Below are 14,451 nucleotides of genomic sequence, written 5' to 3'. Positions count from 1 at the left end.
TTAAGCTTTAAAGCAGTTGTATGAACACCTATCCATATGCATGTGTTGGAGTGGGCATTGGCAGAGGTGGAAAACTAAAGCACACACCAGAAAAGGGAAGTGAAGGAGGAGGTCCAACTGTGAGAGAGGTATTAGTTTTTCTATAAGAAGGAAATGTCTATCAATCTTGTATTATTTTCACTCAATTTGTATAGAGTATTGATCACTGGTTGACTCACTCTCCACTGTACCTCATTAATGCGTGTGCTTTATACATGAAAACCATGAGCTGAGAGCCAATATGATGCCACTTACACTTTATTTCTAAAACTTTCCATACAATTAATTGCATTTTGTATATTGCCTCACCACCACTACCTTTTTTTCCTCACATTTTTCAGCTGGGTGTTCAGTAAGAGTTCACAGAAGTTCTCATGAGGTCACCAGTGCCCTGGTTAGCTAGGACACAAAGCTACAACTTACTGAAGATCTGGTAGTGAGACAGTGGTAGTGTCAGGCGCAGAACTTCATCATCCATGTTCCTGCCTCTTACACTTCTAGAAAAATAGATTGTTTCTAACAAAGCTGTAAATTATTTCATCACTTAATAGCAGAAGTGCCCATGTCCACAGAGTAAAAATTAAAATGAGGAAAATTAATTATTGTGTATGACCCTTGGCAGGATATTCAAAAGCAGGCTTTTCCTAAAATGGGAGTTTTAACTTCATATGGTGAAGGGTTAAAGAAGTTGACAGTTTTTGAAAATTTCATCTTGCACATCTTCTACAGAGCCATGATAAAAATACTAAAAAAAAAGCTCTTAATATTGCAATCCATTTAAGTACCAAGAAAAACAATTTGTTTCTATTTAATAATTAAGTTTTTAACTTAATAATTAAAATGCTGTTTCACAATCTTAATATCTTAAAAGATAATTTCTGCATGTGTAGTTCAGGGTATTACTCTAGAAGAGCCTCATCCTGCAAAATGGCACTCTCTATCTCCAGCAATATCTTGGGGAGAGATTTTTCTACACTGACGGTAATAAAATTTTCTGGTGCTGTAGGAGGCTCCAGAGTATCAAACTGAGACTTGAGAAGTTCAGGTGGCATGAAATGTCCTCTCCTCTTCTCCAGGCGGCCAGCAATAATGTTTATAGGCCCATGCAAATGAACAAAGAGGATCTTCAGTGCTGGCTTTTCTCCTGGTTGTGCTGGCTGGTTGCTTTCAATTGCAGATGCTCCGCTAACTAATACAAGCCTGTACATCTTCTTCAGTGCAGAACAGGCCAGAACAGCATCTTGGCTACGCGAGTCTTCTCTATCAAAAATGAAAGAAGAAAAAAATACATCCACGTGTGGTATAACAAAATGTTATTCTGTATTAGTTCTACTGAACAAGGGAGATGAGACCCGGATCCCTGCAGAGGACAGCCTTGGGAGAAGCGGCATTTTTTCATAATTTTGACAGGATTTTGAAATCAAATTACCAATGCAGGTGAAGATGTGATTTGAAAGCGAGGTCAGGCTAGCCAGCCTCTTGGTAAAATGTAAATCTTGGGAACATTTTCTATTAGCCACCATTCTTTCCCAAATCAAATTTAGTTCTAGCACTGGGAAGTATCACCATCATTTCCCCACTTGCTGAGAACAGCAGCAACTGAATATCCATACAAACTCCCATCTGTTATCTATAAAATTACTGTACTAATCTGTTCAGAGTATGTGGCTGCTGAACAGTACAGGCCTCTGTTCTTAAATACATACGGAGGTATACTTTCAACACCTGTTTTCATTGTGTCATATTTAACTGTAATGTTCTATTCTATGTTTCCTGTAATGGCAGCACTGCATATATGTCCACTTCAAGTTAAACAAGGGATTGGATGCAAGTAAATTAATGCCTTGCACATAGGATTTTTTACTGGTAAAGTTTCTTAAAATAAAGGAAGCATTAAATGGTGGGTGTGTCTGTTTCATTGAAAAGCAAATCCAGAATTAGTTTTGTAATCAAATTAAAATTAGGTATGAATCTATTTAAAAATTATGCTCTGTTCATCAGATTTTGGTGCACAAGGAAACAAGAACTTATAATATCTACTATTTTCACCTAGGTAAGCCAATGCCAGCCTCAGCTACTTGTACCAGTAATTAAAACACTGGCATTAGGGTCTTTTAAAGTATACTTGATTTTGCAAAGTTTCTGGAGCTGGGCAGTAGCCTTGGGCTAGCATGTAACATAAGGCAATGGATCCAGAGTAACAATCCAGACAAACTTCTCAGTAAATGAGCCCGCACCAATGAGGTATGCTCACCTGGTGTGCTCAAGCAAGGAACAGCCACGGTGTAAAGGCAAGCTAAAGAGTCCCTGCTCTCCCAGCCTTTCCTCATTTGGGAGGCGCTTCAGTCCCTTCATCACCTACATGGCCCATCACTGGATACTCTCCAGTATGTTCATGTCTCTGTCATGATGGAGAACCCAGAAATGAACACAGCACTCCAGGTGTGGCCTCACGAGTGCTAAGGAGAGGGAAAGGATCACTTCCCTCGACCTGCTGGCAATACTTTGTGTAATACAGCCCAGGATATTGCTGGCCTGCCTTTTCAGAAGAGCACAATTGCTGGCTCATTCAGCTTGGGTGTCTGCCACAGCACCTCCACAGGTCCTTTTCTGCTAAGCTGCTTTCCAGCTGGGTGCCGGGCAGTGTCTGTACTGGTGCCTGGGGCTGTTCCTCCCCAGGGGGAGGCCTTTGCACTTCTTAAACTGCATGGAGTTCCTGCCAGCCCATTTCCACAGCCTATCAAGGTCCCTCTAGACCCGCCACCCCTCGCAGTTTGATGTCATCTGCAAACTTGCTGAGAGTTCACTTTGCCCCATCACCCAGATCATTAATGAAGATGTTAAACAGGACAGGACCCAGCACTGACCCCTGGGGTATACCACTAAGTTACCGGCCCCCGGACAGACTTCGTGCCACTGATCACCACCCTTTGCACCTGGCTGTTCAGCCAGTTTTCAATCCACCTCACTGTCTGCTCATCCAGCACTTAACTTCCATCAGCTTCTCTATAAGGATCCTATGGCAGATGATGTCAAGCAAACTTGACACTGTATCTTTAACAATATTTTATAAAATTTTATCCTGCTGTCACTATTGGTGGATTTTGTGGTTATGTACTTTGTAAGTATCTAATGTCAGGCGTGTTACTGAACTGGATCCTTGAAATTATTTTTACACAGACAGTAGAAAAACAACTATCATTGGCAACAATTTCCCAACACTTTTATTCAGGCATTATCTCACCCTTAGCAATTACTGTGACAGCTTAGATAAATGAAAATGGAATGGCTTTACTACCTGCAGAATATTTTTACACTACTACATACATTTCTGCTTTGGAATGCAATGGAGAAAAATACTTTTGGTACTTTTTATTTTCTTTAGCCTAAACTCCTCACAGCTAGATGTTCTCTTACCTCCTTAGTATATCATGCAATACACAAAGCCAGGGAATCCTGTCCTAGATAGAAAACAAGTTAGTTCAAAATTGTTTATGAAATTGATTTGAAACAATTAGTTCCAACATCTAGAGCATTTTGACTAGAGATGAAAATTAGCATTAAACTGTACAGCAAGTTCAGTTTTGATTCTCATTCTTCCTAACGCAGATTCACCTGAAGGCTAACAAGAAGTGCTCATGTTGTCAGTACGATGTTTTTAGTGGAATAGTACTTTTTACATTACAGATACCTGGAACTATCTGATGGAAGTAGTTTGTATTTACATGTAGCATGCATGTTGTAAACCTTTGAATGACAGTCAACTTCTCTCTTGCTTCCATTATACAATTCAAATGTACAGCCTGAATTGTTGTTTCTTTTTCCTTGTATCTTGGCACATACACACAATGCTTTGGATCAAAGTTGAGATTTTCAGGAACAGATTTAAATTTAGTTATCTGCAATAAAATATATCATTTTTATGTCGGTAGCAATCACAAATGTGTTGTCATAGCCACAATTTTGCAATACTTCTGCTTGGTAGTTAGGCAAACACAATGTGAGTGGTCGATCAACTTATTATAATCTTATTTTAAATGTTAAGCTCCCAGAAACATTTTTTTGTACATATTGAGTACTAAACAACTGCTCCCATTTCATCTTTCAATGCTGTTATTGCTGAGTGAGTACAATAAATGATAAATGGACAAATAAATGCAACAACTCTTTGTTATTGTCATTACAGAATCATGTCCCACTGGAAGGCACTCACAATTTTGCATCTCTGGAGCTTCAGAAGAGATGCTTCCCTCTTGCTCACACTATACGCCAATGGTTTAGTCATTCCTTTGCACAGTGCTGCTTTAGACGACATGCTAGCATATATGAACTTCCAACTAATACTGAAAGATTAAAGTTTCTAGAACCTACAATATTGTTTTTCAGACTATACAGAGTGCTTTGAAGAACTCCCTAGCTCAGCTTTGTTTCTAGATATTTCCCAGAAAAAGTTCAAGAGGTGTCATCTTGTAACTTTTCTAATCACTCAAGTCTCTCAATTTGTAAGTATTGTGAAACTAACTTGATCTTTTCTACCTGTTTAAGCTTGAACAACAGGCTGAAGGGAAGGAAGGACGTTTTAAGAAGGAGCCTGTAAAACAGAATCTTGTGGACTAATCACTGCAGTAACTGAAAGTGATGAAATGTACTTCACTAGAAATATTTGCTTGTCTTCTTGTACTTAACTCGAAGCAACAGCATGTAATCTAAAGCTGCGACCTGTATATTGATGTAGAGGGAGAGACTTCTGAGAGAGAAATCCTGAATCAGAAGCAACCGCCTTGTGAGCTACCAAGCACACTTTGATAAAACTACTTTGTTTACTCAGAAATCTTTGTAACACAAGAAGCCTCCCCCTTACCGGCTGCAGACCTGTAATTTCAGCCTGTGCCTACAGTCAGCCTAGTCCACCTGAAGTACAACTCACTGCAGTGGGATGTGCCAGAGGTTACTCAGGTAACTGTGTCGATGGCTGTTCTTTCAGGGTGTATACAAGGTACCTCGTCATTTAGTGGTATTCCTTCTGCCATCTTCTTTTTGTTCTCTGGAGAATGGTAATCATCAGCATCGTAGAATTTCCATCCGAGCTAAGAAAAAAAAAAAAATAAATTATTGATCATTCAGCCAAACCAGGTGAGCTAACAAGGCTCCCAGGCTTTATGACGATGTAATTTCTACGCCAAGCCTCTTGCACCACAGCATGGATCACCACTTACGTCATGTTGATTAGCAACAATTACAACGCCGGCTCAGCAGCAGCAACCGCTGACACAGCGCGGCGCGGCGCTGAGCGCGCCCCCGCCCCAGCCCGCCCGGCCCGGCCCGGCCGCCCGCAGGCAGGGGGCTGCCCGCCGCCCCCGGAGCCGGCACGGACACGCACCTTGGCTGCCAGGCGCGACCCCACCGTGGTCCTGCAGGGAAGCAACGAGAGTCGGTTAGAGCCTGCCCTGGCCCTCGGGCAAGGGGCTGAGACCCCCGCCCCCGCAGACCGGCTCCGGCAGCCTGCGGCGACGGCGAGTCGGAAACACCCGCCCGGGGCAGCCCCCGCCGCCCGCCCGGTACCTACTTCCCCGAGCCGCTGACGCCCATCACCACCACCAGCACCATGGCTGCCGGCCCGCCGCGGCGCTCCCCGCCGCCTCTCCCCGCTCCCCTCTCCTGCCTCCGCGCCGCCGCCCCGGCCCCCTCCCCGGCTGCGGGAGGCGTGTGCGTACCCGCCCGCAGGCTTCGGGCGCGGAGGGCGGCGCCGCGGGGAGGTGGGGAAAGCACCGCCTCCTGGCCCCGCCCGCCCCGCGCGCCCCGCCCGCCCCGCGCGCCCCGCCCGCCCCGCGCGCCCCGCCCGCCCCGCGCGCCCCGCCCGCCCCGCGCGCCCCGCCCGCCCCGCGCGCCCCGCCCGGCCCGCCCGCCCCGCGCGCCCCGCCCGCCCCGCGCGCCCCGCCCGCCCCGCGCGCCCCGCCCGCCCCGCGCGCCCCGCCCGCCCCGCGCGCCCCGCCCGCCCCGCGCGCCCCGCCCGCCCCGCGCGCCCCGCCCGCCCCGCGCGCCCCGCCCGCGGTGGCACCGTGCGCAGGGCCTGCCGCGCGTTCCTCGCTGTGCCGCCTGGCCGCGCGCCTCCTGCCCCGTGGCCCCCGCGCGCCCCGCGCCGGCCGCGGCCCCGGCGACGCGGGTAACGGGGAGCGGCGGCTGCCGTGAGCGTTACAGGGCGCTGGTCACCCGTGCGCACGCAGGCCTCTGCCTTTACAACAGTCAGCCCGCGCCCCGTGGCCTGGCTAACGCTTGTTGCAGCGCTCTTGCTAAGGATGAGTCAAGTCCTACATATACTTTAAAGTGTGGCACTGCCCTTAGACACCCGTGCCGTGCTGCTGGCACGTACCCACGTCCGGCCTGGCAAGGTTTCTGCCCTTGCAGATCACGGGCGGCAGAGCTCCGGCCAGCGCTCGTGGAGTTTTCCTAGGCAGGGGAGCAGCACGGGCATTGCCCGCGGGAGCCGGGAGGGCATGGCCTGCACCTGCCTTCGTGCCCAGCTGGGGAAGCACCGCTGCTGTTTGCAGGTGTTTATTTTGAAACACAACCTAGAAAATTCATGGCACTGGCATTGTGCATTTTGTTTTCAGCTTCCTTTCTTAAATCTTGTCTTTGCAGGATCCCGTCGTATCCTAGGTGGAGAAATTGCCACCTGCCACTAATGCTGCGAAGAGGACAGCAGCACGGTAGTGGCAGGGCATAACAAATCCCTGGATGTCCACAAGACTCGGATGACAGCCTCTTCGTGGGAAAGGCTGCAGTCTAAATAGAGAGTATATGGGTGACGAGAATGTGCAAGTGGGGCAGTAGTTTGTGGGGGGGGTTCTTTTTTCCTTTTTGGAAAGGTTGTAGTAGATCTGTGTCTTGGGGGAAGGTGTGGAGGGAACAATACCTCTTGGGAGTAACAAGGCAGAGAGGGCAGGGGCATAGGCAGGCTGATGGGTGTGGGATGTCCCAGACCTGCAGCTCACGTCCCTGACTGACAGCCTATGCATGCACAGCGAGTGATGTACCGTGGGCACTGTGTTTCTTGCTCCTGGATGGACTGTGTATGCCATATGTGAATGCTAAAGTTGCTTTGCCTGTGCGCGGTAGGCACGGCAGGGATTTACAGACTTTGGCAGTTTGGTCGGAACAGGCACCGCAACTAAACAACACAATGTCTGGCAGTTCCAGTCCAGGTTCTATATATTCTACTTGAAGACAATTTGCAGGTGGAAAAAGAGTTAACAGTCAATTGAGCTCAGACATCTCATAATCCTACCGGGGGAAGGGCTAGCAGGTACCTTGAGTAGATGGCCTGACGCTAGGGTGTCAGGAAGGGAAGAAGTATCCATGAAAAAATCGCAAAGCTGGTTGGGCACCAAGGATGGTCACATCGTACTGCATGTATCACCGCCAATGTGGGAGTTCAGCTGCTAATGCTTTATAAACCACAGTTGACAATGAGGAGCAGTGGGTAATAAGTGTGTTTTTCAGGTTACAGGCGCTGACTTGTTCCAGAATAGGCAGTAGTGCTAATTCTAAGTATAATGATGTCATATTTCTTGTATAGTCATGATTATTTGACATAATACGATGGATTTACCCATGTTTAAAAAAAACGTTAACAAGTCCTGGTGTTTTTATAATATTGTCTCAAATATGCTGTCATACAGATTCTGAAACGGTGTACCTTGCTCACTTACCCATGGCTTCACGCTTCTGTGTGAGAAATTGTTGTTTGAAATAATAAAAGAGGTCTTAAATGAACATGTTATTAGCCATACTGATCCATCCAGTTAGTTTTAACTCATTCCTTCTACAGTTCACATTCTGGTTTCTCTGCTAGCATAGGGATAGATAGAAAAGAGTTTTTATCTTTCTTTAATAAAAAAAAAATTAATTGGCACTGCCATAACAAAAGATGTATTGAAATTTGAAAATTTGATTTTATGGGAAAATATCTCCCTGTTTGAATTATAGACATTGGATTTCCTCTTTGTTTTTCTCCTGTAAGTAAAGGCTATCTAGGTGATTGCAAAATGAACAAGTTCATTACACTGGACAGAGAAAACCTAAAACTTTATTTAGAGAAGAGATCTGTTAGTGGTGGTGACTCTTCATGAAATAAATTTAAATTGTTTCTTTTTTATGAGTATTTTAAGTTAGCTTCTCCTTTGAAGGAATAAAGTTTTTTAATACATATCAGTTAAGTTTCTCAACTAGAAGTCCTTCTCCAAAATAAAGAAGACTGAGTGAATCCTAGCTTCTGAACCTAAAAGGAGTAATGTGATCTTATGAATCAAACCTTGGAAGAAATTCTCAGAAAGTACATTAAGTCTCCCAGTCCCCATGAAATTTTATTTGCTTTGCAGGGCACTTCAAATAACGTTATGAACAATGGATGCCTTGTGGAGTTTTTTTGTTATCTGTTTCTGACTATTTAATTGAAGTTGGAACTGCCTGTAGTTCACATACCTATTAAGAGTTTCTTAACAAAGACCAGAACCTTCAAAGTTATTAGGCCACCACGTAAACAGCCTAGTCCTCAAATTACTAACAGACCACAATGATTCCTTTAAGGCTCCCAGTGACTGAATGCAAATCATGCTGTAATGGCAGTATGATTGTGCTAAAGTAATTCAATTTGCCTGTGTCTTTTCAGTTTCTTGGCTGATTAATTGTGAGGCAGGAGGAAATGTTTCATTCAGATGAGAGCTCTTGGGAGATCCAGGAACAAAACTGAAAATACCTGTGGTTGCTTTGATCCTGAAAGCATTATCACAATTGCTATTCCCATTCCCAGAATTAAAACCTTAATTTTTCTGTCACAACAATCCTTGAGATTTTGTTAACATCAAGAGCAACTGACTACCCCACTCCAGCGCACACTCAACTGCTTTTGTAACGAGATTATCACAATTTTATCCAGCTTCATTACTACGAAGCAGAGAAAACATCTGTTTCTCTATTTGACAGCTTTTTTTCATAATGTACAAGTTTGCATTTTATGAAAAGCTCCATGCTGGACTGGTATGATGTCATCTAACAGCTATTTTATATCACTGTATTTGCAGGAAGTCTTGCCAGGAGTTCTCTTTCACTCAAAAAAAGTGAAAGCCTACTTGTCATTAACAAACCATGAGCATGCGTTGACGGAGCTGTACAGACAGCAGATGCTGCTGCAGGGAGGGGAAGAGGAGGAGGAGAAAACTAATCAGACTGTACAAACACAGGAGCCTATAGGCAATACGAAGAAGGCAATTATATTCAGACTTCCTGCTAGTGTGGTTCATTTGATTTGTGCAGATAGAATTCAAGTTAGTAGTCAACTGGAGAGGCGATTGGGTAAATTTCAGCCACATGGTTGACTTAACAGGATCACGTCGCATACTCTTCGGTATCACTTAAGGTATGCTTAATGAAGTTGTAGATCCCACAAGGTATGTAGATACTTTTGGTTAGAGTTGAATTAGGATTCCCCTTCAAGTCAGTCCTAATCAGAGACAAAATAAATATTTTTTCCGCTTATTATTTCTTCAATAACATGGAGGAGCTTCATAATAGTCTCTGTCATTTAATAATATGAGCACATCTTAGGAAATTTATTCTGATGCTGTCGTTCCATTGACGACCATTTGCTGTAATTGGCATGGGTGCCTTCTCTCTAGCATTTAAAATTAATATTACTTCCAGTGTTTGCAGAACATATAACTTGATTCTGAAGCTCTGATGTAGTTACGTAAAAAAGCTGTATGGTTTAATGAATTCCAGAGTACATTGACATAGCTGAAATAGGAGACTATGGAATGTCAATGTCTTCTGATGTTTTATTTATTATATTTAATAACAGGTGAAATTAGGATATAATGGTGAATGATGAACAGTCAAAAATTAAAAGGAAAACCCCCCCCTCAAGAATACCTACCTACCAGAAAACTGATCATGCACTTCTAGCCCCTAAAGAGTTTCCAGATACAGAATTTTTAAATACTTTTTTAAATGGCATTTAGTCTGTTTTATGGCTTTGGGGAATATTTTCAGTGTCTTTCTGAGCCTCTGTGGTTTGACTAATTGTCTAATACTGAATTTGTGGAATTCAGTAAAGCTTTATCGTCAAATTAGCTGCCTAATTTTAGAGAAGGGTAACATAGGAAAGAAAGGATTTTACTTTTCTGAACTTATTTCTACTTGCCTTTACTTTATCTGCCTCCTTCCCAAAGACACTAGGAAAGGTCTGTTGTATTCAGGATATTGCCGAATTCAAAGTAGGAGAAAACTACTCCTGTTCTAATTCATAATTGAAACTTGCCCCGGCATAATGGTGAACTACTATAAGAGTGCACAGACCTCTTAAACCTTGCCAGCAACATGCAGCATCATGGACATCTGTTCCTTATAAAAGTGAGGGCTCACATAAGTTGGGTGTTCTCAACTTCCTAAATCTTAAGGGCAGAAAGACTGTCTTTCAAGCAACTAAACCCCAGATTTATGTAGACCTTCAGGGGTTCAGATTAAATCCTGGATATGTATTGACAGTAAATACAATCTAGAGAGTGTTAATAAGATGTGTTCATTGTGAGGAGAGTTGCTGAAATAAATAGCCTATACTGGAAATAAATAGCCTATACTGCAGTGTCCTGTCACAGTTAGTCCTCATTATGAAGTAAATCAGCTTCAGATTATGGCTGTGTTAATCAAAATCATACCAACAGTTTTCAGAATTTGTCCTATGCAATGCAAAGTCAGTCAATACACTGTCTGAAATCCTTTCCTTTTCATATTTTGGGGACGGGGGAGAAGTTAGTACAAACTGGCTTTCTGCAACCAAAAGGATTTCCCAGTACTGGGAAAAAAATGGTCAGTTTGATGAATCTGTCAAGCGTTCAGGCATTTGGGATCAGTAAATCAAACCAAAGCTGGTTTAGGTTTTAAGAATCACATTAAGTATTTGTACATGCTACCTCATCCCATTTGTTCATACTGAAGTGCAGAGCTTTAGGGTGTGATGTTCATGAAATAAAAAATTAGAGTTGTAAGTAGCTTTTCTTATTTTTCCAGTTTGCAGTACAAAAGACCCAGTTAAGAGGGAATGGGAGTAACTTGATCTTGTTGCTTCTAAGCGACATAAGTACGTTCTCAGCTCGATTACTGTCATGGTTTAACCCCAGCTGTCAACTAAGTACCACACAGCTGCTCACTTACTCCACTCTGCCCCAGCAGGATGGGGACGAGAATGTGAAAAAGGTAAAACCCATGGGTTGACATAAGAACAGTTCAATAACTGAAATAAAGTGTGGTTTTATTTTATAAAAAAAAGGCAATGAAAAGAGAGGTAACAAAAATAGACAGAGGAATAAACCCCAAGAGAAATTAAGTGATATATAGTTGCTGACCACCCGATGACCAGTGCCCAGCCAGTCCCTGAGCAGTGTTTGGCGGTCCCCAGCCAACTGCCTCTAGTTTCTATACTGGGCATGATGTTCTGTGGTATGGAATATCCCTTTGGCTAGTTCAGTTCAGCTGTCCCGGCTGTGCTTCCTCCTGGCTTCTTGAGCACCCGCTCACTGGCAGAGCATGGAAACTGGAAAGCCCTTGATACAGAGTAAACGCTACTTAGCAGCAACTGAAACATCAGCATGTTGTCAAGCTTAGAATAAATCCAAACCACAGCACTGTACCAGATACTAGGAAGAAAATTAACTCTGTCCCAGCTGAAACCAGGACAACTTCAAAGCTGAAGGAATGGCAAAATTAACTGAAAGTAGCTATAGGTAAGAAGAAGAATGCAATACTTCATACAGTATTATAACCTATACATGACCTAGCTCACTAATTTCTATATCGAGAAGCCTAAGAAAACATTGATCTGAAAGTTAAATACATGTAATCCTAAATACTATTTAGGAGCTATTTTTAATTCATTGTTATTTTTCTAGGAATAACAAAAAAAGAAATACAATAATATGCTTATGCAATGGCTAGGTGACTCACTTTCAAGAAAATTAATGTAGATAACCAGTGGAATATTAGTTGCCTTTTTACATGGTTGTTTTGAAAACATTTTCATTTTATGGGCTATACTTTATCAGTGTAATCCAGAGTAAATCTTTTGATACCATCTCCAGGTTTGCACAAGAATCTTACAAAATTTAATTGTGTATAAGAAGTCAAAGTCTGTTTTCCCAAATAAAAATTTCTCTACGTGCCATAACAGAAATTAATGCACTAGCATAAAGACTCCTCGAAGGGCTCAACAAATCAAAATCTGTTTGAACCTTGAGGTCATAAAATAATATTTTATTTATCTGCCATCTCAAGAGTGTAAAAAAAAAAAAAAGAACTACAGCGGTTTCAGTCCAGAGAAACAACTGGAGCTGCAGCACTGTGATTCAGAAGTGACTGTGAAAGCCAAGGGGCTGTGTCTGGTGCTCAGAACAGAGACAGGATGATACAGGGGTCCTTCTGCCCGGCAGTGGGAAGCTGCTGGCACATGTGGTGCTGGCGGCTTGCGCAGCCGCTGCTCGCAGCCCACAGTCATGTGCAGTCTGGAGTAATTCCAGCTCTGCTGCAGGGGCAGGCTGGAAATAAAGAAGACCACAGGGTCACCGGGAGGCAATTTTCTTTTTTCAGTCTCTTCAAAAAGAAATGGGGCATAGCTAAAGAGAACTTCAGGAGAGCTGTACTGTTTCAATTCCAGCCTAAGTGAGACTAAAAGTAGCTGCTGCAGGATTACATCTGTCACTTTGAAAGCTTCTGGTCTCCGTTGGAAGTACAGGTTTTGCAACAGATCTGTTATTTTATCATCTTATCTTGTATTTGTCTCCTCACACCCAGGGAGTAAAACTTAGGAATGCTGTAGTTCAACAGTACTTACGACAGCCACGCTGATGGAGGACTACCAGCTTTGAAAGCACTGAAAGCGTTACTGAGATGTAGCCAGCTGCTGCTGGCTTTGGGAAGTGGCGAGGAGAAAATACAGGTATCTTAAAGTGCAGCTCCTACAAGTTGTAAGATTACAATTACTGAGCAGTTATCAAATGATTGCTTTTGAAGTGTGCTTTCTTAGTATCTCTGATGTTTGTTGCTTTCGGTTAGTCCATATCTCTCCTCTGGATAGCCAAGCCTTCATTCTGCAATCACCTACAAGTGTACTTAGCTCTTACGTAAGAAAGCCACTCATGTGCAAAGAAGTTTAGCAACAAAGGTAATTGCAACTTTAAATCCTGTCCTTATTAGCTTTTACATAACTAAAAGAGCAGATCAATAAAAAGCAATAGTCTTTACAGTAATTTGCAAAGTAATTAATGACAAAAATCAGAAGCTATAAAGACAGTTATATCAGAAACTGAATACTGTTGCATATTATTATTCAAAAATCACGGTGCTAATTACTGTAATAACATACTCTGGATAGAGATTAGATGGGGGCAAGATTAACAAACTTGAAATACCTGTTGTATATGATACAGGTTTTTCCTGTACTTCTTAATTTGTTCACAAAATGTACTAGGAACCTGACATACTGCATATGCAAAGCAGGAGTTTTATTTGCTGGACTTCACCTTGATTTATGCGAATTAGACATGGTGTAATGTCCAGTTCCTCATACAGTCTCCAACTTTGAGGATCATTCCTAGTTGGAAAAGTGCTTTAAACACATCAGAAGTTAGACAACTACCAGTATAGACAAAGGTTGTAAAATTCCAAGTTGCATGATGGGAGTATTAAAAATCAGAATAACCTCAAAAGGAGAAAAGGAATTATAAAACCAGCCAAAACTGGTCTAAGCACTTTCAGCTGTTTCAAAGTGCATGTGCAGCAGCCATGGAAACAGGATGTTACTGCAAGCAAATTTTGCCCATCAGCATCCAAAGTCTCTCTGGTAGCAAGAACAGTATAAAAAAACACACCAAATTGTTGCGTGATGGGGATTATTTCTCTCCACTCATTGAGCAAGGCTTTTGGGATGCTGAGAGCTTTTCAAAACCTGGCTCTGCAAAGTCTGCTGGTCTGGCCACCCGGTAACCAATGCTAATGTAGTTTTTGTATATTTTATATTGAGTATTAGTGTTACAGTAATGATCAACTTTTACTCTTGTTTTTATCATCCCTGCAATGATAAAGCTGAAAAGATGTGACTATTTGGTGTAACATTAGACTGTGTTTTGGACTGGAGCCTTGCTAAACATTATTTAAACAAATACTGTTAAAAAAAAGGAGCTGTTCAGGCTATAGGTAGGCAATACCTCTTTTCTCCACCTGCCCAAACTGTCTGCAAATATATCTCTATCTACTTTAAAAATAAACTTTTTTGATGGGCAGATATGCGTTGCTATATCCCTTGTCTATGTACAAATACAGTCAGAAGAGCAGAGCTCTGATTTTCAGCTTGATCAGGAGATGCTG

The 14,451-nt window shown here is 42.9% G+C and overlaps 1 protein-coding gene across 4 annotated transcripts; it reads right to left on the bottom strand.

The window, feature by feature from the left end:
• Positions 1–281: 281 nt before the first annotated feature.
• On the bottom strand, positions 282–5,805 carry IDNK (IDNK gluconokinase). Of its 4 annotated transcripts, none has more exons than XM_055699082.1 (5): positions 5,754–5,805; positions 5,420–5,450; positions 5,040–5,126; positions 3,457–3,500; positions 282–1,299 (listed from the first exon to the last, which is right to left on the bottom strand). In XM_055699082.1, the coding sequence occupies exons 3-5, from the start codon at positions 5,067–5,069 to the stop codon at positions 939–941; spliced, it is 435 nt and encodes a 144-aa protein (XP_055555057.1). In that variant the 5' UTR covers positions 5,070–5,126; positions 5,420–5,450; positions 5,754–5,805; the 3' UTR covers positions 282–938. The 4 variants fall into 4 exon arrangements, with proteins under 4 accessions (XP_055555057.1, XP_055555056.1, XP_055555058.1 ...); XM_055699081.1 differs by lacking the exon at positions 5,754–5,805 and adding an exon at positions 5,606–5,712; XM_055699083.1 differs by lacking the exons at positions 5,420–5,450; positions 5,754–5,805 and adding an exon at positions 5,606–5,730.
• Between the last annotated feature and the right edge of the window lie 8,646 nt (positions 5,806–14,451).

Source organism: Falco cherrug, chromosome Z (assembly GCF_023634085.1).
Source record: "Falco cherrug isolate bFalChe1 chromosome Z, bFalChe1.pri, whole genome shotgun sequence".
NCBI classification, from domain to species: Eukaryota; Metazoa; Chordata; class Aves; order Falconiformes; family Falconidae; genus Falco; species Falco cherrug.
This window is presented reverse-complemented; position numbering and strand designations above follow the sequence as displayed.